This window comes from Blastocystis sp. subtype 4, assembly GCF_000743755.1.
Source record: "Blastocystis sp. subtype 4 strain WR1 chromosome Unknown seqid_0005, whole genome shotgun sequence".
NCBI classification, from domain to species: Eukaryota; class Bigyra; order Opalinata; family Blastocystidae; genus Blastocystis; species Blastocystis sp. subtype 4.
In genome coordinates, this window is record NW_014569542.1 from 77,262 (window position 1) to 103,187 (window position 25,926).

General features: G+C 39.7%; 7 protein-coding genes across 7 annotated transcripts; 4 read left to right on the top strand and 3 right to left on the bottom strand.

Annotated features, from left to right (window-relative positions):
* Nucleotides 1-276: 276 nt before the first annotated feature.
* Nucleotides 277-1,526, top strand: JH06_0248 (hypothetical protein; the record flags this gene model as incomplete). The annotated part of the gene is given in 4 exon segments (XM_014674597.1): nt 277-739; nt 770-894; nt 925-1,401; nt 1,413-1,526. The coding sequence occupies 4 exon segments, from the start codon at nt 277-279 to the stop codon at nt 1,524-1,526; spliced, it is 1,179 nt and encodes a 392-aa protein (XP_014530083.1).
* Nucleotides 1,527-2,154: 628 nt separating this feature from the next.
* On the bottom strand, nt 2,155-3,409 carry JH06_0249 (hypothetical protein; the record flags this gene model as incomplete). Its single annotated transcript, XM_014674598.1, has 4 exons — nt 2,155-2,818; nt 2,850-2,910; nt 2,979-3,303; nt 3,335-3,409. The coding sequence occupies 4 exons, from the start codon at nt 3,407-3,409 to the stop codon at nt 2,155-2,157; spliced, it is 1,125 nt and encodes a 374-aa protein (XP_014530084.1).
* A 488-nt stretch (nt 3,410-3,897) lies between these two features.
* JH06_0250 (hypothetical protein) lies at nt 3,898-4,529 on the top strand (the record flags this gene model as incomplete). The annotated part of the gene is made up of 5 exons (XM_014674599.1): nt 3,898-3,960; nt 4,008-4,098; nt 4,129-4,171; nt 4,202-4,336; nt 4,367-4,529. The coding sequence occupies 5 exons, from the start codon at nt 3,898-3,900 to the stop codon at nt 4,527-4,529; spliced, it is 495 nt and encodes a 164-aa protein (XP_014530085.1).
* Nucleotides 4,530-6,031: 1,502 nt separating this feature from the next.
* Nucleotides 6,032-8,362, bottom strand: JH06_0251 (PLK protein kinase; the record flags this gene model as incomplete). Its single annotated transcript, XM_014674600.1, has 10 exons — nt 6,032-6,337; nt 6,368-6,574; nt 6,603-6,701; nt 6,732-6,769; nt 6,800-7,007; nt 7,037-7,193; nt 7,233-7,897; nt 7,924-8,040; nt 8,073-8,180; nt 8,213-8,362. 10 exons carry the CDS (start codon nt 8,360-8,362, stop codon nt 6,032-6,034), a joined length of 2,055 nt encoding a protein of 684 aa, XP_014530086.1.
* A 579-nt stretch (nt 8,363-8,941) lies between these two features.
* JH06_0252 (acyl-coenzyme a:6-aminopenicillanic-acid-acyltransferase) lies at nt 8,942-10,226 on the top strand (the record flags this gene model as incomplete). The annotated part of the gene is given in 7 exon segments (XM_014674601.1): nt 8,942-8,991; nt 9,008-9,080; nt 9,111-9,233; nt 9,271-9,451; nt 9,484-9,618; nt 9,649-10,051; nt 10,082-10,226. The coding sequence occupies 7 exon segments, from the start codon at nt 8,942-8,944 to the stop codon at nt 10,224-10,226; spliced, it is 1,110 nt and encodes a 369-aa protein (XP_014530087.1).
* A 12,184-nt stretch (nt 10,227-22,410) lies between these two features.
* Nucleotides 22,411-24,306, top strand: JH06_0253 (hypothetical protein; the record flags this gene model as incomplete). The annotated part of the gene is made up of 7 exons (XM_014674602.1): nt 22,411-22,416; nt 22,439-22,673; nt 22,703-22,876; nt 22,908-23,516; nt 23,545-23,838; nt 23,868-23,961; nt 23,991-24,306. The coding sequence occupies 7 exons, from the start codon at nt 22,411-22,413 to the stop codon at nt 24,304-24,306; spliced, it is 1,728 nt and encodes a 575-aa protein (XP_014530088.1).
* A 36-nt stretch (nt 24,307-24,342) lies between these two features.
* JH06_0254 (beta-galactosyltransferase 1) lies at nt 24,343-25,519 on the bottom strand (the record flags this gene model as incomplete). The annotated part of the gene is made up of 2 exons (XM_014674603.1): nt 24,343-25,340; nt 25,372-25,519. The coding sequence occupies 2 exons, from the start codon at nt 25,517-25,519 to the stop codon at nt 24,343-24,345; spliced, it is 1,146 nt and encodes a 381-aa protein (XP_014530089.1).
* Nucleotides 25,520-25,926: the final 407 nt, after the last annotated feature.

Below are 25,926 nucleotides of genomic sequence, written 5' to 3' on the forward strand. Positions count from 1 at the left end.
GGTCTTTATGGAAATCTATGGAAGTCAGTTGAGGGACCAGAAGAAGCACGAACTGAATTCCCAGATCTTATGATCGGAATTGGCACGTTTATGGAGGGAATCGATCAGAATTATGTAATCTATGATGCCTTCTATATATCCTGAACTCTTCTGTTGATTGAAATCCTTAATAAGAACGAAATGGGATGGAGAAAGAATATGAACATAGATGAATGGATTCTTCGATTTTCGGACAGACGTTATGGCTTTAATAAGGATCTTCGTCTAGCTTGGCAAATGTTAGTAGATAGTGTATTCAGTCCCGCTCAAGGAGGTGGTAGTCATGTGGTTGCCTATGAACCTAATTTGAATCAACGTGCTCAGGCAGACTATTTAGATGTGTTCTCAGAGTCAATGCGATTGTACTTGAAGGCAGCCAGAGAGATGGATATAACACCAGTATTCCGTCATGACTTTGTTGATCTAGCCCGAGAACTGGTGGCTGATCTATTTGCTGAAGTGAATTCCTTATTCCGTTCTTCTTTGGATCGTTGTGTGATCACTGGAAAGAAGTACTTATTTGCAAAGGATCATGATGCTCCTGGAAATGATATCAAACGAGTTGGTGATTGTGGAATGGGTCATACCAACCCTTGTGATAAGGATGTATTGATGAAAGCCTGCGATGAGACGGAAGGGTGTGTTGGCTTCAATATGAATGGATATCTCAAGAGAAATACGGATTCAATCGTTCCTTACGGTAGGTATGAGATATGAAGACAAATTGTAGAGGGATGTGATGTGTATTACAAGGAGTCATTCTTCAATAATGAGAAATGTTTGGATAGCGTACAGGCTCTAGTAGAGGAAATGCCTGTGATTATTAAGAATCTTGATAAGATGCTTGGAACTTCTGTAATCCTGATAGATTTGTGTCATCCATAGGATAGCTTCCTTCTTGGTGTATGGCTACGAGATGCTCGAAGAAAAGCAAAAGAAGTAGGAGGAGATGAGTCGAATTTCCTTTTCAATGCCAAGAATCAAATCACATTATGGGGTCCTCATGGAGAGATTAATGACTACAGTACTCGTCAATGGAATGGTGTGGTAGGTGACTATCATTTCCATCGTTGGACAGAGTATCTGAAGACTGTCGAAACCTGTGTAAAGGAGAATCGCACATTGTCTTTGGGCGACTATCATGAGAGAATGATGAAATTTGGTTACCAGTGGGATAAGGAAGATGGCGCTATGTATCCAGAGAAGCCAGTTGGTGATTGTATTGTGGTCGGAAATCGTATCTATGAGAAGTACTTGAATCGTAAGCTAACCAATTACCAGGAAGTAGCTGAAGTATCAGTGAAGGAAGAAGATATCTACTTCTCTTCAATGTCTCGTAATCCAAGTAAGAATTGGGGATTTGTTTAACGTAGAACTTCTTGGTTACTTGTGTGACATCGATCCTTGGTGTGCTGGATTCACCAGTGAAGGGCATCTTTTCCACCAGGCTTCACTTCATTTCAAGAGAGGCGTTCGTAGTTATGTGAAGCTCTCATCTGTTTCTAACAAACATATTATAATAAAAATGGATCTGCAGAATCAAGTCCCTTTGCATTCAGATATGTCAAGTACTCCATCATCTTCTTCTGGTTATCTGATGGCTCTGGAAGTATAAAAGGACCTGTGAAATCAGCCACTTGATCCAGAAGAGGGATCCAAATAGCTTGCAGATAATCGTAAATACAATGTTGTTGGTCGAGAAGTCCTAAGATGCGTTCTTTTTGTTCCTTGGGACTCTGTTTACATAAATCTTTCACAACTTCAAAGAGGAAGATATAATGTAAGAAAATCTGCTGTTCACTGCGAAGCTAGTTATCATTTCTATTTCTCTTCTCTACCATCACAATCGCATTTCGTTCATTCGAAAACATAGCTAAATGATTATCACGTAACTCAGCCACATTCTCCTGATAACTATGGGCATAGGCAGCCAATCGAACCCGTGAAATATCTGCCAAGGTCTTTAAGACAAAGTACTCATTGGAAACAGATAGACCACCACGGAGAAGAGTAAATATATCTTTATTGGTAATGCCTTCCAGAGGAATATTGACGAGATTGAAATACTCTTCAGAGGTAGCTAACAAGACACGCAAGTGTGGTAAAGGAATTTCATCAGATCAGTGATAAGGATATGATTCCAGAAATTGTGGTTGTACCTGCATCATCATGACACATACTCAGAAAAGCATAACGAGATCGACTATGATCATAGAACAAATCATCTCGCATGGTAACCAGATTATTGACAAATACAGGACTATGATCACAGATCCACTGACTACGTTCATGAAGGAAACTACCAAAGGATCCATCTGTAAGGGCAGGATGTGTTGTTTCAGTTGGTTGGACTTCTGAATCTTCAACTACACTCAATACCAATCGATTGAAAAAGAATCCACAGTCTTCATCAGGATCCAATTCATGATACTCTGAACTTGATCTTACACATTCCTTCCCTGTAGTTCGTCCATCCAATTCATCAAGATATCTAGGAAGAATTGCAACAGCTACAGTATTTGGTGAACATTCATTCCCATCAAGATTATCATCTTCAACAAAACCATAACAGAAGAACAATCGACGATTATCCTTCCGACCATATGAATCAAATACTTGATCTCCTTTATACAACTTTATTAGAGCTGTAATCACAAAAGCATCTTCTTCTGGTTTGTATTCCCATATTGTCTGTCGAGGACGAACATGGTTCAACATATCAGCTAAAGGAACTAACAACCCATTGTTGTAACCATGATACTGACTCCCAAAATTACGACTAAGATTTCAATTCCTGTTATTTCTCTTACCTGCCAATCAGGAGACGGAGATGAAGATAGTGATCAAATGGAAAACGAACGAACATACAGTCTACATCACACATTCGTTGATAGTCTGAATAGATATCTGAAATACGATCTCGCATGATGGAGGGCTACATATCAGGAATGGTGAAAACAATACGAAGTAACATCCACGGAACCAATTGAGTTCTCGATTTGACCATAGGATTGGAATATTGGTAATGTCTTCTGGGAGCGTGTCATAGTAAGGCTTGAAGAAAGAGTCCTCCTTCTCCATGTCTTCCAGAAGGAAGTTGCAAAGATACAGGTGCTTGCATGCATCGAAACTTAGCTGTGCATTCTTCAGTCCCTCTGATAAAGGAATATTAATTCCCATATCACACGACATAAAGAATTTTGAAGGAATTGTCACTATTCGAGTTCCTCTTGGCACGGTATCCTTCATATACACTCCTCTCATCTAAACAATCAACCACTGCGATGAATATCACATTTTCACCCATCGAACACAATTCAACATGAGGGAACTGAGCTCCATTATCAACAAGCCATTTCTCGAAGTTCATGAACTTTATGTCATTTCGAATATCATTTGTAAAAGGAACCTGCTCCACAGAGCGGTTGATTTTGCTGTATATTTCCTAGATCCTGACATCTAAGCAGAACGTTCTACGTGTCCTGTTAACGTTTCCTCTCGGATTGTACCATCAGTAGCAATTCGATAAGATATTGAAATGTCAAAAAGACTCATCAACAAAAATGAATATGGTTGAATTATGTTGGTAATCGGTGCTTTGGAATTAGCGTTCCTCACAATAGTGAAAAAGGAGTTATAAGTCTAGGAGACTAAGAAATGTTTATTCTCTCAGATCCATATGATTTGGATCCATGTTTCACTGTAGATAGTACAAAGGAAGGAATTCTGGAAGAAAGTGGCTTTTACAAACCAATAGAGAACCACGGGAACTGGTATTCTTTAGCGGATCCTTTTATCTACCCAGTTTCTAGCTCGTGGATACAAGAACGGATGAGTAGTTTTGGGATTGTCGTTATTATGATAGGTGGTAATATCGAGATCAAGCAAGAAGAGATTTACGAATCGACACTTGATGAGTCGGTAGTAGATACTCTTGTAGGAATTCATGCATATATGATTAACTGTAGATGAGAGATGCAAAAGTGATCTTTGGAAAGCTGCGAATCGTGGTATTTGGGAATGTAGCCAATCCAGAGATTCAAAAACACATTGATGACTGTCAGTATTGCCAAGGGATATGATTCTTAGGGGATGTTTGGGGTCCTCTGCTAATAGGAGTAGTGAATGCTTTGTATTGGATTGTATCTTCTTTGATCTTAAGTATCATTGCATTATTATCGAATTATCGTCCGGAATCAAACTTTGGAGGATCTACACTGTTTTCTGTTGTAATTATTGTTCAGTGGGTTGGAGGTTTCCTTCTAGCTGTTCATTCCAAACTGATTGGGTTGAATATGTTTGTCTGATGGTTGGTTGAAATGTGTAGTTCCTTCCTCCAGATGATCTCTGCTCTGGGTTACTCGCTGGTTCCATCAACCATTTTTAACATCCTCTATGTGTACTTTTTCCGTCGTCTCTCGTTTTGCTGGGTGATTGCTCTCGCCTCATTAGCATGGTCTCTCAGGAGTTTGTCTGATAATGAAGGATGATCCATAGCATTTAATGTGTTCATGTCTAAGTCAGTAGATAATCGACGTCGTATTATTGCTTTGGTACCCGCCGGACTCTACTTTTGTTTCTTCCTACTCGATGGACTAAGTACATAGGTATTGTTTTCTGTTTGTTTTAATCCCATTCCTAAGAAACAAAGTACATCTCCCTTCGAAGTTTCTTTATTTCTTCAATTTGCACTTCCATTCGATCCACTTCATTCCACAACTGATTCTTTTCTTCTTGACTACACTGCTGTGTCGATACTTCGATTGCTTTCCTATACACCTGCTTTATGGACTCCACGAGTATCATTATTCGTTGTCTCTCATCACAGTCAGCACCATTTTCTGGGAATTCTTGCAAGAGTGCCTTCAGCTTCTCGATAGAGACAACTTTGTGTTGATACAACAGGTCATGAACTGTTGCCCTCCAGTTATTTGTCACATCCAAGATATTCTTGATTTCTTCGATTTTGGCAAAGATACGACTCGAAGGATTTCCATATTTCGAGATAAGCCTTTGTGCTTCTTCTAAACGTTGTATATACTCTTCATAGGATCCATCATCATTGTGAATTTGTGCGACTCTCTTCTTCCACTCGCTCCACAATCTATTTCTCATATTCTCCTTCTATACTCACTTTTGCGTCTTTGTAACAAGTTCAAAGGATGCTTCTTCGTGATCCTACAATGCTATGGTTCTCATACTCTTACAATATGATAGTGAACGGATGATTTGCCATTTCCAGTATGTCTTCTCTCAGTCTCCATCATTGTCAATTCACATCCATAGCCCAACTGACTATCTACATACAATCGTGCTCTCTCAATGCTCCCATTACATCTACCATCATAATAAATTACAAGATACATTCGTACTGGAATAATAGGTTCCAAGCAATTTCCTCGCTTTCCTACCAATGAGTATGGATGCGATCTGTTACATTTTCATTTGCCATAAAGCGATTTCCACCACCAAGAGCAGTCGTCACATACTGAATATATTCATCAATCTTGCTTGAGTCGTTTTCATCACACCTACCTCTTCCTCTGACCTTGTAACTACTGATTCTGGAGTAAACACACAACGGTTATTCATCTGAACAACATCTTCATTGATGCATCCACCTGAGATCCCCTCTTTGGCACAATGCAAGTATTCTATTGCTCTGTCTTCGTCATATTCCGGTACTTGCGCTTGATATCTTCTCTTCAGATCCTACCAAAACCCTTACTTTGTTGCGCTGACACGACTTTCATGAGGTTCGTACCAAATCTTCTCTCTTGAACTTACATAACCTATAATAATAATTCATACTCAACACTACCAGCATATCGTGAGTAATCTACTGTTGATGCGGGTTTCTCCTTCTATACACTAATGATTGTTTGCAAACAACTATACAGCTTCGCTAGAATCTATTTCCATCCAAATCAATGTCGTTCCTTGACTGATCAAGGATTGTATAGAATTGTCGAATGTTAACAAACAAATGAAATCACTTCACTTTGCTCAAACGAGTTACAATTTCAGAAATATTGTTAGTCACATATTCAAGACGGCGAATCAAGTCATCTCGATTCATTCCAACTGCCTTGGCTAAAGGCATCGATGATACAACTCCATACTTATCAAGATAAGTAATATCATCAAAGGGGGCTTCCAGATTCAGGATCGTGCCTCCTTCGTATCGTACTTGAATAGCACCTGTGCTCAACATACAAATAGCAGCTGTATCCTTCACTAACCACTTTAGAGCAAAAGGCATATTCTGTGTCGGTCCTCCTTTAGCCGAATCTTCTGTCTACCAATGAACAATTTTCCTTATTCTTACTTCCTCTTTTGAGATTTCTCGATTTGTCATACGTTCAAGGAAGTTTGTTCGGAAGTATTTGATCAAGGTTATCTTCTTAGACAGTTCTTCAGGATAGTCCTCAATATGTCCAGATACAGAAGGAATAAACCGTTCATCAACATTCCATTGTTGAATTGAGATCCTCGGATGATACTCGAAGAACATTCCATCACTGGATACCACAATCTAATTAACAGAAGGCATTCAATCATACAGAGGTTTTATCATTGAACAAGATCCCAATAATACCGTTTGAGAACATATATCCAATTCCATACTTCCGTGTGAAATCGTACTCATCGACAATCCAGTTCTATCAATCACTCTTTCATTCAATTGATACAGAGGTCCTTGTTATTTGAATATGATCGGTAGGCTTCACTATTCATTACACTCCATACAATTCTCTACTCAATCCTGGATGGTGCATGGCTGTGTGTAGATTTGCTGCATGCTCCATCAGCAGAGGAGCTCCAGGCCGGTTCTGGTAACGATTTCGAAACACTGTAACCGAAGGAACAATGCCTGCTGGCAATCCCTCGAAGGTCTCTTGGGGTAGCAATCCCCGCTCGTGAAACGATCGATTGGCCAAATCAATGCGATCTTCCATGAAATGTGACTACATTTAAGACTCGTGGACTGACCTACGCGACGGGCTGTGAGCGAGAATCGATTGATGTCATTACGACCATTTCCATCGTAATCATATTCAAAGACTCGATTCTTCTGTGTCCCACTCACTGGAACAGTGGACACAGGTTGAGAGGGTACCAAATCACCCATTCGTACACGTTTCGCGACATCACTGGATAATGTGTCTTTTAATGAAGCTACATTCCTTTACCTACCAGCAGATGGCTGTTCTCGATGGACACGTTGAACTACCGGAGTTGGTTCTGTAGTGGCACGCGCTGTCAACAAATAAGGTTGCTTCAAGATATAGAGAGGAAGACTTCTAGGAGGAGCAATAGGTGAATCAGTAAAGAAGGGATGCTGAACCATCTGATCGAGTGATAACCGTGAGGCAGGATCCTGATTTAGAATTGACCGAATAAACATGCGTGCCTGGTGGGAGATATGCTGATCCTTGATAGGAAAAGAGAAATCATTCTGACGAATGTTCTCATAGGTGTTACTTACGTTACCACCATCAAATGGAGCTTTTCCAATCAACATTGTGTATGTGATAACACCAATTGCCCAGATGTCCACCTCGTAACTATAAGCACGTTTATCGGAAGACATAAGGATCTCTGGAGCAATATAATTAGGTGTACCACACATTGTCTTCTTTCTCTCGTTCGGCTCACTCAACTGTGCAGCAAGACCCAGATCACCAACTTTCACTTCAAGATTTTCGTCCAGAAAGATATTTCCAAGCTTCAAATCACGATGGATGATACATCGACTATGAAGGTATTTTACAGCATCGATAATCTGAAGTAGGAAGTACTGGGCTTCCGGTTCTGTAAGACATTTCCGATTCTTTACAAGATGGCCAAGCGTCTGCTATTAACAGAAGAAGAAAACCCTACATCATTCGAACATAATTCAAGAATCAAGTAGTGATACCGATTATCTTCAAAGTGTTTATACATTTTACATATATGAGGGTGATCAAGGGATTTGTGTATCCGAATCTCACTATTGAACTGTCGATCACCCAATATGCACAGAGACCTACTTTATCGATTACTTTCGGCTTAACTAATCCTGCCTTATCTACAACCTTCCCTGCATATTTTTTTCCAGTCTGGATACTCGTCAACTCGTAAACAATAGCGAATCCACCCTATACGATGAAATATCCTTTTATTCGTTCACCTTTCCGATTTGTTTTCCAACACGATATCGATCCACGATCCGAGTCTTCGTTTCATCCAACTCCGTGATGTACTTGACTCCATCCTTCTTTACAACCCCATTGACTGGATGCTCTCGGAGAAGATTTTTTTCATCTTTCGATGGATCCATCTCTTCTTCTTTGAAAGAAAATCAACAGAATCAACTCAGAGGGAAAAATATGGCCGATTTTGGCACCCGCCAATCTCTCAGAACACGTCTTTTATCGACTCAGAAGTATCATTGTTTAGGTTTTCAAAAGTAGCATCGATCTAGAGATTATTAGGATTCTGTTGATCATCGTGTATTCATCACCATTCTGACTCCTTAATACTACAAAATCAATAGCTTATGTTGTGTGTGCATATCTTTATTCCATGTACGGTCTTCTGTTCACCTATTGTATCCGGTTTTCTTTCTATGATAATGGACAATAGGAGGTCTTTTCCACACACCAGAGTAATGAATAACTCTCTTTGTGGTAACTAATACGGGATTTGTTCCCTGAACTAACAGTGGAGTCTAGTTGTTGGACACAACTTCAGCGAAACTTTCTTATCCACATTCCATTAAGTTCGTCTGTACATAACCAATTGAAACTCCAATTGTTCAGTAATTACTGTTTTCTGTCTTCTATGATTATTATGCATAGAATAGTCACTGGACAAAAAAAGATACCCTATATATCACTGAAAAAGTATCGAATTAATAATGATCCACGTTCTTTTGGTATTTACTCTATCTCTGTTTGTCCTATCACAGTTTCTCATGATATAGAGTTCTTGCTCGGGATAACCAGCCAAAGTATTATGAAATTAAGGCCTCGAGTCATTATCATCTGGGTTACCAAGTAAGGTATTTCAAATCTGTTGATTTCTAGTTTGGTTCGAATACTAAAACTCTGGTACAGAAACGGTTCGCCGAAGATGAAATCTTGAATAAAAAGCTGGTACCTTTTTATAACACAGAGAAGGGAAAGGAAATCTTTAATCACTTCTATACTGTGAATGTGGACTTGAGGAATGCTTGATTATCTCTAGAACAACCGTTTCCCAGACTATATGGATGAAATACGTGGCATTGCGGCGGGCGCTCAGGTCCCTTTCGAGCTCGTATTTATGTCAACTCTAAATGAAGAATTCAGCGATTATGTGGATGAGAAATATCGATATAAACCGGTTGAGACGTGTAGCGATATTATTATCAATGAAGGCCCTTATCGTCATATTTTTATATGTATTTTAATTTTGTAGATGGTATTTGCCATAATGAAGATGGCAGTCTATTGGATTTCGATCGTACTGCTCTCCTCGATGTAAGTCTTACACTGCCATCAGGTGTTACCTTATTTACTGCGTGGTGCTATGTTGGCCAACTACCTACTGCAGGTAATCGAGATTTAATTTGTTAATCTCTAGCCTTTGGTTTCAATAGGAATATTGCATTTACAATGAACTATCTTCATACTGCCAAGGGTGACTTTGACGGTATTGCACGAAATTTCATCGCTCGGTATCTTCTGGATGCTACCTCTCTGGATGATGCATGGGAACGAATTCGTTCGACGCCTCATTGTGTTGGTCACAATTATCAGATTATGGATTTGACAAATGGATACACTGTTGATATTGAAGTAGCCCCTTTTGATCGTATTGGATACTTTGTGGCACTTCCAGGCCATCCTCACTTCCATTCCAACATGTACAGTCTTCTCCAGGTTGACGATACACCTTCAGCAAGTTCAATTCATCGGGAAGCTCGTTACAAGCAATTAACACCTCCTTCTTCATTTGATGATGCTCTCAACATTCTGAGTGATACGTAGGAATTCAGGGCATGTATAAGGAATAGAGCTGATAGAGAGGAACCTATCTATCGTAATACTACACTTAATACTGTAGTATTTGACTACTATCGCAACATATATGTGATCTACTCTGGAGTTCCTTCTATGAAGAATGTTTATATTGAACGGGTTTTACACTGGAAGTCTTGAATAATCATAAAGAGTGTTTGTTGAGAATTCATTCTTTAATGCTTGACCTATAATGAATTCTGTAGATGATCTAATTCAGGAATTTGTAAAAGGAGATGACGGTCAGCTTAATGTATGAGTTGGAATAAGATGTATATTGTAGATCTATGTTCTTCTTGCAGATTTGAATCCAGAATCTCTCAGTACTGTTGATAATGCTTCCAAGATCAAAATCATCGATGCTGCAATGACTTGGCTCAATACACATGCTTCAGGAATGAATAATACCCGGTTGGAGTATTGCAGGGAGTGGGAATGAAATAAAGTTTTCTAATTGCTAGGAGGACGATCATCTTGTATGCATCATTACTATCCTCTCTGGGTGGGTCAGAAGTCTATGAAACCTATAGGAGTTATATTCTGAAAGTGATATTTGACTTCGTGGATTCATGATCTATAGTTTCTCTGGGATTTAGATGAAGGAAATTTCGATTTTGTGCGAAAGGTCATTCTAAAGTTTTTATCGGTTTCTTATAAAGTGAATGGTACTTGTCCTCGCGAATATGAGACTAAACTCACTCAAGTGCTGTTAGATTACTCAGCAATCTGTCAGCGATTCACAGAAACTGAACAGATGCATCCAAGAGGGAATGAAAAGCCGTCAAATCAAGAAACTGGAACCCATATCCATATTCGTGACGATCCGTTATCCCTACTAATTCTGGTCTATGACTTCATGTCAACCATGTCCAGTGCAGAAAGTGAGTTCTTTAGTGATTCTTTTATTTCTGCTCTCGAACTACTAGTTCAGTATGAAGGGTTTAGCACTCCATATCGCTTAACCAAACGAATCCCGCTTTTATTCACAAGTTACACGCGTGTTGTGAATTTCTGGATCCGAATATGTTATCGTCGAAAGATCCAAATCAACATCATTATGATTCGTGATCGTGTGCTACGAAATCTCTTTACACTCTCAAGTATGGTACGAATTATTGATACATCTCTACGTATCACGCTAATCTATTTAATGTTTTTCTTGCTTCGTCTGTACAAATCTGGAATCTTTCGTCCTTATCTCTTCTATTTGAGCAATTTCTTCTTCTTCTTCTCAACAGATCATTATAGTCTGGATCTCTTTGCATCACGAGCATATGCTCTTTATGTACGGATTCTCGATCCACTTCCAAATGATCTCAAGCCATCAGAAATTTGGCTGATTATTGTCAATCTTGGGATCATGCTTCGACATTGGGACTTGAAGTCCAGTGTTCTGTTCTCAGGACTAAAGATTCTGCAGAATCTTGTTAGGAAGATTGAATTGAAGGAGTGTGATTGCGGAGATAAGTATTGTGAGTATGAGAAAAGAGAGTGAAATCTAGTTGATGTGATTCTTCAGATCACTTTGATTTGTAAGCGATTCTTAACAAGTCTCAATACTACAAAGGGAGATTGTCTTAAGATTCTACCTACGATCAATCGTCTTACTGTTGATAAGAACTCCAACATTCGACTACGACGGTTTGCTCAAAATCAAGTCTATGAGCCATTGACGACACCCATCACTTCAAGTGGTCGTCATATTGTAGCAAGCAATATGTTCTGTGAAATTGGAGATAAAGTAGTTTCAGAGACACCTCAGACTCTTCTCAGTGGTCTCATTGCTGTGACACGAGTCTTAGAGCAGATCTCTCGTTGCCACAACCAACAGAAGCTGGGTATAGATTATATCACGTTGCAAATCCAGGAATGCTTCCAGCTGATGCTTGGCCTACGCGATCTCTTTACCGACGAAACTTCTCTGTGTAGAAAAGTGGGTGATTTTATATCTGCATTTGTGGGAACTTTGTCGCATTTTTCGGTACTGTCAAAGATGCAAATCTTCTCCTTCATCTTTCCCGACCTTATAGCTACGGCTCTGCAATACCAATCCTTCTTCTCAGTGATTCCATCCTTACTGAAAGATTCTTCCACTCGAATAACAACGACTTCCTTCCTTTTGGATTATTTTGTGAAGAATATGACTGTATTTCTTGCTGACTGTCTCAATGGTAGAAACTAGATACAACTCCGGAATCTGGATTGTTTCTTGCTGAGGTCATCCAGTATATTCGAGCACCTGAACTATCGGTTCTTTTTCGACGATACATTCCAGTTGAGATCTAGCTGTGCATTCACCTGTAGATGCTATTGGATAGTTTAACGTGTTGTCTCGTGATTAAGAAGAATCGACAGAACTATGTAGATATGCTGATGAGTCTGGCTATTGGATTACAAAGGATTTCTGAAGTGTTGTTATATCAAGACTATGAAGTAAAGTTGAAAACACTAATTCAATGTCTAATCAATGTTCATGAGATTGAATCTGATCCTCTTACACGAATTAAGATGAATATTGTGATTTTGAAATTCCCTATCTCACCAATTGGAGGACTTGGATGTGTTAAGGAATATGTTGAAGCACTGTTACGTCTATTGGAATCATGGACAATGTATCAGGTCTATGGTGCAGAGTTGTTCACTTCATTGATCCGACATATTGATATTGAACTTCTTCTTCCAGTATTGGTATTACCTGTGAATTGTCAGCGTTTGAACAATGCCATTACTTCTATTCTTTCAGAAAGTCAAGATGAAACGTTAATTGAAGCAACATTGGAACTCGTATCGTCTCTTCGAGGTGTGTTAAACGTGGAGTTGAATGCTGATGTTAACATTCCTATTTCACGACGAATGGTGGGCGATCTCTCACTTTCACTTTCTTTCAAGGAAGATCCAGATCATTCTTTGACCATTCCTATTGACGTTACGATTCAAGAGAGTGTTTATTTCCTTGCAGCGAATCTAATTTCAAAAGATTACAAACCTATCCCTGTGAAGATTGCCCCGTCATACATCTTCACAAAGGGATCACTCGAAATGACAGGGAAATCTTGGTCATTTGCACGAAATCTTCTGAAGGAAAGAAAGATTGATGCTTACAAGATTATTCAATACTCTGAAATCTTTGAAATCACTCCAGAGCCACTCTTTGGAGTTGATCTTCATATGTTGCCTACATCTGACGAGATCCTGAACTGTTGTCAGAAGCCCATCATATCACAAGAGAAGCTGCGAATCAGTGCATGTACTTTATTCGGGACGATGTTGGGATATATGGATGTCGACCTTCATAATGATGCTGTTGAAACGATTAACAGATTCTGTGATACACTGGTGTTGTTCGTCATGCAGCATACAGTACAGCAATCTACTGATATTCCAGTGTCATTGGATACTGTGTATAGTCCAGAACTCAAGAACTCTCTATTTGGACCTCCTCTACATCCATCAGGGATTGGTCTGTTTATTCCAAAAGAAGAAGCTATTTTTTCTGCGTTCTCAGATGCGATTGCAGCTCTGTTGAGTGATGGAAAGGAAGAATGTTGTTCTTGTGTGAAGTATTTCTTCAATCTCTTCTGGACAAAGAGTCTTGAACTGATTCATGACCCTTTCTGGACGTATTGTCGATGTAGTGGTTTCTTCGATCAATTCTTTTTGGCCATGACACACTATGCATTCACAGAGTCATGGCGATTCCGGCTTGCTCTCTGTGATGTATATGAAGACATTACGAGTTATCTTCCTGCTGTATGGAGTGAACATATGATCAGTATGCTTGTACGGTTTGTCTTCTCTACGACGAAAGTGAGAGAATGGATAGAACTTCCTTTGTAGATGATGCCAGAAGATGCTTTCCTTATCAATCAATCCATTCTCTATCGCCTTCTTCAACGTCTTCTTCATATCAATTTTGGGTTTGAATTAGATGGCATGTAGGCTCTAAAACAATTGATTAGTGATAGACCTCCATTCAATCCTTCTCATCAAACAGACTCCAAATACATCTTCTCTCCTCCGATGAAACAAAGAGCTATGGATATCTTTGAGCAACTCCTTAACAATCTGTTTACAGGCAGTGTGAACATGCATCTCCTGGCTTCGAAGGCACTCTCTCTGATTCCTTCGACATATATGCCTTTGTTACAACCGCTTGCTGAGAAGATATTCCGTTCTCTTTCCTTTGCGATCTTGCCAGATGTGAATCAGGTCACAATGCTTCAAGCACTCACTTATCTCTCCAGTCATAGTTTCTTCATTCCTGAAGGACCTTCTCTTCGTGATCTCATAAGCAGTGTTATGAGTATCTATCGTATTTCCTTCGCAGAAGCTGATATTCCTGACGATCTGTATTGTAATCCTTTCATTTCATATTGACATCGTAGTGTGTCAAGAACAGCTTCCAAGCTTCACATCGACATATCCTGTCCACCGAGATCGATATGCTGAAGCAACAGCCGTACTGACGAGGTTCTTAGGAGAGTTCTTATCGAGACTTCCAGTGGATGAACTCTCGGATTTGCAAAATACCTTCACGACATTGGCTGTTTACATACTGGAACATGCTAATGATTCTCTTCTAAAGCCTCTTTCTGTCGTTTTGGCTCGTCTCCAGAAATTAGGCTTCAGTTATTCGGAACCACTCCGACTAAGTATCGTTAATCTTGTAGGCAAGGTAAGCTCTCTTTCAGTCGTGTCTTGTGATCATCTGCTATTACGCCGATTACGAAATCTACTAATGTTCTCAGATTCAACTCCGGATCAGGCTTGTCGTCGTCTCCTTACAGAATGGGTAAATTCCTTCAGTATTAGTCCTGTCTATCCAGTAATCCATAATTCGTAAACTAATCACTAGACGGATACTCCTGAACGATTACAACTCCTTCAAGAGATCTTTTTGTATTCACACATGGAGATGGACTTTTCATATGGCACACACATCTGGCAAGGTTGTCTTATCAATATTTGGGCAACAACTGCATTTCCAATTTCTTTGAATTCATATGTATGACTGAAATACTCATTTTTATGTAGTTTGATCGTGTTTCTAGAATGTATCAACTCTCCGATCGAGTGAGTGATTCCGTGATTCCGTTTATTAGCGACATGACTTATCTATCCTTCACCTTCTATTCATATTCGCTTCTCTTATGGCTGATGAGACGAGTGAAGAGTCACGCCCTTGAACTAACACTAACAGTTCTTCTACAACACTCGCTGACATCCAAGGAGTTGAGTCAAGTGATCTGTCTTCAATGTATTCAGAAACTCTTGCTAATCCTTGAAACGAGTGCCAATAACGTTGTCTTAGATACAATGGAACGACTAATTGCTGAAGAAGCTAAGAAGTCGCAAAAGTTTACTTATGAGTTGGATATGCATTTGAATTCGCTTCGAAACAACACTTCTATTCCCTTTGACATTAATTGTTTCTCCTTTGAAACTCAAGACATTGTGGCTCATATGGTAGTCGACATTCTTCAACGCATCTGGTCTCCAAAGCTTCTTGTAGATGCTTATGTGGGGACAATTGGTGAGACTCCATGTAACTTCTGCGAGCTACTGGGATTTGTCGATAGTTATGTGTTAGAGAAGCTTCCTCGAGCAACCCAGGTTGAATTACTTTTGTAGAGATTGAGAAATCGAATCATAACTAGGACAGTCAATGTGGTTTTGATCGAACAGAGGGAGAATGATTCTCTTCACTGTCAATATGCGTCAACAATTATCCGATCTGTGGCAATTCCTCTCTTAGCAGCAATTCGAAGGTTTCCTCCTCTTGATGAGAGTCTCGTCGCATCATTTGAAGCCTTACTCCGTCATCTTGTTTACCCTACCACGATGTCCCGTTCACAGTTGATCGCCTATCTCGAGTACATCATACTAATTGTTGCTACATTTCCGTCTATGAGTTCGACATTAGAGAGATTCGGTGTTCTTCCCATCCTTCAGAAGTATGATAATTCATGTTCATTTATGTACATTCAAATATTCCGATTAATGGAATTACAAATAAATCCTAGTATTGAAGCAATCATTAAGAATCTAAAGACTGTTGTAAGTCACAATTCTACTCCGAATACACTCACAAATAATTATTATATTACAATGCTCAATTCCAGTATGAGTGTTCTCTCTTTTTCATTCCTAGTTCTTTCGTATCTCCCCAGGGATCAGTTGATGATTCTTAATGAAGAAGTAGTGAAGATGTATTTGGAACTCCAATCCACTGAATCACGAGTCTATCTTATCACTCTCTTTCATCATCTTCCATATCGATTTCCTTCACTACCTCGAAGCGTGATTACCAATATTTCTGTTTTAGGTAAGAAGAAACTCGAGGAAAGTGACATACTAATGTTTGTACGATGTAACTCCCTTCTTTTGGCATATTCAGGAGAATCCTTAAGAAAGGTTGGAAAGAATGATTCTCTACCAGAGAATGAATTACGTTCTTTGGTTCATATCTCATTAAAGAATGAAATCCAGTTTCTAGAATGGGTTATGGATGTAAGTAGTCATCAATATTGTCATTCTCTGATCCTTCTTGTTATCGAAGTCATTCCAAATTCATATGTTATTCCCGAAATTCTTTCTAGTCTTGATGAGTGTATCTCGATGCCTCAACAGAATCCCGTATCTTATATTGCTCTTCTTCATGTATTGTATCTGGTTCTCAAGGATGCATCATCCTCTGATATGACTCAGGATTACAGTAACGTGGTTGTGGGTTTTGAATTCCTGCTGAAGAATATCCAAAAAGATGTTGCTTATTCCTGTGCATACGAGGTTGTTCAATGTGAGAATGAATGAATGTGATGAAGCATAGTGATGAAACAGATTCCGCTGTTGAATAAGGAAGGGATCGCTTGCATGAAGAAGATTGTGGGAGTATTAAAGGGCCAAGTGAATATGACCTTGTCAGATCTCAAAGTGATGTCTCGTCTTGTTCTCCTGCTTTCTGTTCATGTGTTTAAGGACGATGAGTTGATACAGAGTTTGTTGGAACTTCTGAGAATGAGCTGGGTCCGATATCAGCAATACCGTGCCGTCTTCAGCAGTGAGAATCCACAGCAGCTTCAAGAAGTGTTAGAATACCAGTCTCCTCCTCAGTACATTTGATTGTAGAACTGTAACCTAGAATGGAACTCCTCCTACAGGATATGCTTGTACCGCCGACACTGCAGCATCATGTACTGAATGAACTCCTCTATTCAGTTCTTTCCATTCTATCTGAGGCTCCAGAGTTTATTTCAAATGTCGATATCTTCTGTGAGATTATCATGAATCTGGAGGATGGAGAGATAGTGGAAAGAGTCTTAAGTTGTCTCCTCCAGATTGTCAAACACTCAAACCTGTCTTCTGACAGCGCAAATCAGATCTTCACTATGATGAAACGAATTGAAAGCCTGGTACCAATAGTACAGCGTTGGTATATCCTTCAGCTGGAATGTGAGATTGTTACAGTGCTGACAGAGCGGTTTTACATCCCTGCATCTCCCGTTTCGGTGTTGGTGCATAGGGCTTGTTCCCATGATGAGCAATTGGTGAACACTTCCTTGATCAATCTCCATCAGACAATCCCAAGTTCACTCGAGGATGTATTGCGTTTTCTGTTTTCCATAGTAACTAGAATGATGGGCAACTGATCTATAGGACTGGTCTCCTTTTCTTCCTCAGCAGTGGCTGCCTTTTGCTGTTCGCTGTCTGTTTTTCACTCTGGATTGGAATAAGAATCTCCCTGTTCTGAATATCCCTCAGGATCAAAGAATATCATTCCTATCCTCACTTATAAGACCAACGAGACAGTTCCTAATAACAGTTCAAGAGATGACATATGAAGAGTTGCTCATGCCAACCTTGATGAGTCTGTCATCTAATATATACTTCACTGAACAGTAGCATTATTCATTCTATTTGACATGTAGCTATTGGTTGATTCTCTTCCCTGCTGCTTGGAATGCTCTGAGTTCAGATGCACGAAATCGACTGATACCTCTGATAGAATCTTTCCTGATTCGGAAACAGCAATACTATGTCAAATCAGACCCATTCCGAAATGTGTTCTGTGAAATGAAGTTAGTGTATTCGAGACAATCTGCTCGGGTTTTTAATTATATTACCTGTAATGATATCCACTATTGTCATGCTAATCTCCCTCAACTGTTATTGGAAGGATTTGCTCGATGTTCTCCCATTCCAATCTTCTCTGCCAATACATACTGCAAGCTTACTCAAGACTTTGGATGTGGACGATATGTATCCTTCCTTCTGTCTCAGTATCTGGATAAGGTGACGAATCCTCAACGTCGTCAACAAGTTGGTCTCCTCTTGTTACACTTGTATGAACTGATGGGCGATATGACGATGGGCGTGGGGGTCCTTCGGGGTATTATTGTTCCTCAGAAACCATTGTTTGGAGCCTACTATGAATTGCTGGAAGATTGGAAGAATGCTGTTAGTTCGTATAGCCAAGTGGACGCAGGACCATTACAGTCTTGGGCAAGGTCACGTGTAGAAGTCTGTAGAAAGAATCAACGAATGTGGTACATGTTATCGGAGCAGGCTCGCGAAGAGAATGATATACATTTGGGTTGTGAGAGTCATGCTCATCTCAATGATTGGATGTAGGTATAATGAAGGGAATAGCATTGTAGATATGTTGAAAAGAGTCCTTCATTGGAGTCCATTCAAGGTCAGTTGATGAAGTGTAAGGCTTTTCTATTTCAGAAGAATCCAGCACTTCCAGAAGCTCTTAAGCGTGTTCGAATTGATTTGATTCAGCAACTCAATTCGTTATCATTTCAACCATCATCACATCGTCATCAAATCTACCAATATGTATTTGATTATGGGGATATTCGGTTGGCTCAACATATCCTGTCATCAGCTACTTCCAATTTGGAGTATACATCGCTCATTGCTTTCTGGAGACAGAATCTACCTTCATCTCGAGATTCTCCATGTGTATGGGATAAGGTGAGTGGTTGGCGAATGAGTGTGTATGCACAAGTGGATGAAGAAGCAAAACGAGAAATACGAATACGAGGAGATTGTGAGTGGCATGCAATTCGCCTAGCAAAAGAGTATAAGGAACACGAGATGCCAACTCAGTGTTATGAGATTCTGAATACCCTAGTTCACAAGAAACATGTGTTAGTTAGCAGTATTGCTGAGGGATTTGGATTGTGTGCGGATTTGTTAGAAGAGAGCGTAGCAGAAGAGATAGTGGCTGGATTGTGCTCAGAAGCTCTTCTGACAAAAGACCAACGGTCTGATGTGTTGAGAAGAATGAGTGAACGGTTATCTACAACAGTTTTATCACAAAGTACAATCTATCGCTGTGAGAGTATGATTCTGAATGCTCTGGAGGAGAATTCTCAGAATAGTGAGGCTTGGCGGACATATGCCTCCTTCCTCTCGTATCACGCAAACCGATCTCCATCTGAAATCATTCATGCATTATTGTATAGTCTACAAGGATGTAAGAAGGTGAATTTCAGTGCAGTATGTCAAATCCTTCAGATCGTGAATGAATTACACTCAGATGATGAGAGAAGATGTCTTCAAGATGTATCAAGATGTCCTGGTGCAGCTTTCTTACCGTTTATTGCAGTACTTTTTTCACCTGAGAAGACAACAAAGAATCACAAGCCATTCCTTGATTTGCTTCAGGCTGTATATCCTGAAGAGAGTTGGTATTATTTGTATTTGATGCAACGATTGAATTCTCCAGGTCTGGCTCAATCCTTATCTCTGTTTCAACCTCTTCGAGGAAGGTATCCACAATCAAATGTAAGTGTACGAATATCATATTAAGCCTAGTGGAATGTGTATGGAACCACTGATCAACCTCCTTTGCGCATAGTGAATGTGGAATGGAATGCTTTTATGCTTGGTTTTTCAGCAAAATACCCACAATTAGAGGCAGCACTTCGATTCTTTACTGAAACCTTTCTCCAAAGTCCTTGTGATCTTTGTCGTCAGTTACATGCAGCTCTGGACAGCTTATATCTTGAGGTTTGTGATATTCTCGCTGAAACTCCAGATAGTGAAATCCCCGAAAGAATTATCGAGTGTTTAGAGCAGTTAGCTGCTTTTCTATTCGATACAACAACTCCAACTCCTGTTAACAATGCATTCATTACCACATATGGCCCTTCCTTCTTTAGAGACTTTGTTAGCTTCATTCCATCTACTGAAGTATATGTATCAAAACTTGGAACAACTCACTGTTCCACTAATGTTGAGAAGTCATCCACATTCCCACGATCGCTAAGAGAGCTTGGAGAGTTATTATTACGATGGTGCTTGTATCTCGAAGAGATCGTGAAGAATCAGTCCTTTTTTAGTCTTCCGGATTCTAATATAATGCAGTTTTGGAGACTTCTTCCGTTTGTACATGTACCTTCTCAGTGGCAGTATGGTTATCCTTTGAATTCTTGTCCAGTGATTCAAACAGTATCACTACATCAGATGGCTCCTGAGCTATATGCAAAGGACCACTCCTCACGGTTCTTTGAACTTATTGACGAGTATGGGAAATCTCACTATTACTCTCTCCAGCTACGTCATCCCCTTGACGTACTGTTAACACTCTCCACAGTAACCTCCCAACTGTTTATTCAACTCAGTTTCTTTGAGCGAGAAGGATCATTACCTCCTATGTCGCTCCCACTCTGTATTCCCACAATGACTCCAGTCCATCCCTGTGCTTTATTAGTGGAGACAAATCTCACTATGACAAGTCTACGAGGGGTTGTCGAGTCTACCTTTAAGAATCAGCATGTCCCATTTACTCAGAAATTATGGAATACCATAACAACGACACATCATGAGGAGGTCCTCTCATCAATGCGTCAAATTGTTCCTCAGGACTGTTTGAAGCAGTTTGTGTTAGTATTATAGGAAGGACTTACCTGTAGTTGGCATCATATAACTAGTATCAGTGACTATGAGGTTTGGAAAGAGAATTTCTCACATCATGCAGCATCCTTTGCATTCTTCCAGTTGATGTGGAAGTAAGAAAAGAAGGATTGATTCATATTTAGCTCTTCAGAAGTGTCTCCTTCAGATCTCCTCGTAGACCTGCGGACTGGAAAGATTCATGTATTCAACTTAGAACCATGTTATTACGTGGACCATAATGTGTTCCGCTTTGTTCCTGTAACATCCGTTCCGTTCCGTTTCTTATATCCTTATGTTGTGTGAAGAGTAGTAGCTTAACTGAACGAATTGTTTTTCCCCATTAATTGATGATATTCAATATCACGGTTATTACGTCTGTACCTTAAGTCAATTACTGATAGGAGTCATGAATCATTCTATTGTTATGACTCTGCTGGAACTATTAGAGAAGCAACATTGTACATATGCGTGTATGACTCTAACAGATGAGTCAAGATTTGATGAGAGTTCGAAAGGGAATACGAGAATAATTAGAGATCGGCTTTTGAATTACAAGTGGTCGACGGTTGTAGGTATGGCAGATCCCCAGAGTTTGAACTACAAAATCGATCGTGTACTTGACTATGTTTGGAAGTTGGGTGACGTGGCTCGCAGTCAACAGTATCAGGACCAAGAGCGCATGTCTCTATTTCCATGGCTATAGTTACATTATGTGTGTTAAGATACAATTCACTTATTTTATCGATCTTGGAATTACTACTTGGGACGGAACGAGTTTTCCAGACTTATTCTTGTTTGACACAGCATCTGACCGAACTCGCTGTTGAAGTTCCATCCTTCGAGGCTCTGATTTCTTTGATACAACTAGTACTTTAGAACTCTTTTTTTTGGAGGTTGATTTCAGATCACTTGGTTTGGTAACTTTAGGTTGCCTGGGTGTCAGTTTCTCTTCTGTGATAACTTCAGCTGCAGATTTCTTTGTAACAACCGATTTGGATAGTATTGATGGTTCATTAGGCCCATTTGTTTTCCATTTTTTGCTTGATTTCGTTCCTATTCATTAGAATTCCTAGAAACAATAACGAATTGGGGTTACGGATTTGATAGGTTTTGCAAGTGGAATATTGGTCCATAAGTCTTCTGTACTCCTATCCATCGAAATATACACTCAATCCTACATGATCAACTCTTGAGAGAATTGAGGATTAATATAGCCCTAACAGTAATTAGACACCATAAATCCCACTCTAAGATGGTTCATTATTGAATTTGTAACTTCGATGGTTTTCGTTCATTAAGCCTAATTCGGTTAGATGCCTAATTCTCACACTAAAGAGTTTTTGTGTTCATCTTGAGTTGGGTTGAAGTTACGTTACCCTAAGGAGTCATGAGTATTCTGTAGAGATCGAGAAGGGTGATGATTGTCTAGTCCAACCCAAAAACAGGGATACTCCTCCACAGATGGACTATCAGAAAGTGAGAAGGTGGATTTGACGGTATCTGCGTATGAGGACAATCCAAGAGAGAGATTTGGTCCAATAAGTTATTCCATTAACCGTGCATCGTGGCCTCGAAAAAGCCCATTAGAATTATCTCCTGACTATCGTTCTTCAGGTAATCAGATACTGCGTTGGAGTGTAGCTTCGTGTTCTGTACAACCAAAACCTGGAAGTGGCTATTGTACTGAAGCAGTAATGCGTGAACTTTAGATGAAACACGTTATTTGGAGAATACTCCTCGCAACAGTGTATACCACTATGATTCTGCATTAACCAGTTCTCCCAAACTTCCAGGAGGTGGAAATGAATGTTATCGTTATTCTCTACCTCTTAATCATTGTGTGACTTCCCAAGAAAGTGACGATATACCAAACCGTCGGCAATGTACAGAGAATATCTGTGTTTTGATGGTTAGTCTCTTATTCGTCGACTCCTGGTTTGGAGGGTCTTCCCGAAGATCCATTATTCAATGCTGTTTCTACTCCAGAGAGTCCATTGAATTCGAACATAGATCTTCGGCTGATAGACCAAGATATTCCTGCCATTTTTCATCGAGGAGGTGGACGACGAGGAAGCGTGCGTCTTGGTTCTGGAAATTTCCAAGATTTATCAGTGTTGACAATGAATTACTCCACTCTTCCCCAGTCGCCTATGAATACACATAATTCTCTATCTCGGCGAAGCAGTCATTCCTCAGTGAATGTACCATCCAACCGACTGCGGAATATGTCAGACACTCACTCATCCTCGGCTCTACTCCGATCTGCGTGCCCAGATATGGATAGTGATGAGTTAAATATCACAGCAGAGTCGTCTGGAGCAGGCAGTCGTTTAGGGTCAGAACGTGTTCACTCTCTGGTATATCATCAGTACCATCCGTCTTATGACTTCAGTACTTTTCCGTCGTCACCATCGACAGGTCCTGGTAATGGCCCAGAAGAAGTGGTTCCAGTTAGTGTGTTAGTTCCTCATCAAGACTGTATTCCCGTGGATTCCATAGAATCAGGTAACGGCCGTACAGATGGTAAGAAATGGAGATGGCTAAGACCTAGAAGTGGGGAATCTTTTGCGTGTTCTATTGACGATCTCGTCGAAGTACGACTTTTCACGACTTTCTATTCGCTGTACTTGTAATTGTCATGATCTCAATCCAAATGCTCCAGCAAATGCACGATTATGTTATGATTATTTGAATACTGGGAAATGTAAGCGTGATATGGCAGGAGAAATCTGTCGTTTTCGTCATTTGCCACCAAATCATATTGATTCTGTAGTAGATAAGATCCGGAATGGGAAAATGCCTGTCTGTTTAATTCGACAGTGTGGTGATGTGTTTTATGTTGCTAGTAGGAGTGAAAGGAAGAATCGATTCTAGATATGCCTGGATATGATAAATCGTATCCTGGAGAACTGAATCAATTTGCTCAAGTGGATGCTGAGTTATGTCTCGAGTTTAACTTGTCTGGAATGTAAGGATCAGAAAAAGATATGAGTGTAGTTGTCCCAATGAACAATTAGGTCGTCATTGTCCCTACCGACATCTTATAGAATGTCATCCGGAGCGAATAGCATTGTTGTATCAATACGGTCGATTGACAGAGTTTGAAGCGAATGCCTGGTTGTTGTGTCCGTGTGCAGCTAAGGAGGTGAATCCGTTTGGAAGTCCACATGAGAAGATGTGTTATGACTATTTGAATACGCATGTGTGTAAAAGGAACCAAGAGGGGAAGATTTGTCGTTTTCGACATTGTCTCCCTAGTCATGAGGATGCTGTGAGAGATCGAATGAAGAATGCAGAGATTCGGTCAAAGTGAGTTTGCAACGAGTTTGTTCAACAAAAGCAAAATCCACTATAAGTTGGCCATTTGCCAAAGCGCTAAGTTATCCGCTGGCGTGTACCGGTGGACTGCCCAGATCTTTGAATATTTGTCCCCTGAATATGCTAAGGGATAGTACTGAACTTTGTAATAGGGAAAAGACACAAGACTAATATTTGAAATAGCCACAATTTGTCCCAGGAACACATCATCAAAATAGATAATGGGTCCGATATTTTCACATTGTTTTACAATAACTGGTAGAATATCACGAGTCATTGATAGGAAACAACCTGACATATATGGACTGAAGACTTCATTGGGAAATACTGATTTAGAAAGATAATAACGACTTACAGAAACACGAATTGGTTTTCCTCCCACGATCTTATTTCCAATCAAGGCATTTGTTCGTTTCTGACTCAAAAACTGAGAAACATAAGCATATGGATTAAACCACATATCATTATCAGCACGTGTGTAATACTGAATATGAGGACAATAATAATCGGTCCAATTGTATGTTAAGATTGCTAAAAGAGTGAGATTCATAAAATGGTTCTTCATATCAAATTGAATAATGTCGTGATAGTACTCATTCTCCTCTTTCAACATGCGATCTCCTTCAGGATCATTCTCATCCTGACCTGCAAAGAACAAATGTTTCACACGAACCCCATTCACATTCCGGACACTACCCCAAGAATGACGCGTTCCCATTCGTTCCAGAAACTGACGAGGACCAACAGGAGATCCAATCAGCACTTGAGGGTCTGATGAACAAGCATCCGGGTTATTTAAGATAATATGATAGGGATGAGGATACTTCATCACCATATCTTCTTCACGATACACCTTCTTAGCATAAATTACATCCTCTTTGAATGAGAAGCACTTCTTTGTATCGTTTGAATGAAGCACACAGTCATACACCTTCTTACTTTCAGAATACAGATAGTCTTGAACTAGAGAGTTCCTTTCTGAAAATGGCATTTGCTCATATTCACGAGTAGCCATAAATGCTTTCATGTCTGCAAATCATCCTAATTCTTTATTATTTACCATCATATGACTTTGTATTAATAGACAGAGAAGGAGTATCCACAGTTGGAGATTGAGACTTATCAACGGTATACTGTCCTATTGAAAAGGAAAGGTACAGAAAATAAGCTGCAATTACAAAAGAAAGGAAGAGTCGCCGAGTATTCATCCTTAGTTTGTATGAAATGAATACGAGTTTTCTCATTCATTGGAAAGTTGACATACACTGATTTGGAAGGTGAACCTATAGTTTGCCACAGAGGTCACCAATCTGGAAATCCATCATTCGTTTCTTGCTAATACATGCTTTAAGTTTCTATGAGTATTAAGAAACTAAATGGAAGAATGAGAGAGAAACAGATGTTATTATCAAGAAACTTGATAATCAATGAATCCCTTTTTGTTTTCCCCTTTGAAACTCCCATAGCGGGAAATGAGACTCACCATTGATTTCTTCAACTATCATGGCATTTGTTGCTTCCTCTAAGAATTTGATGCTCAGTAGGAGGTAGTTCGAATAGATGACATATAGAGAGTGGTTGTTTCATTCGAGCTTTTTCTGCCGCTGTTGGTGCT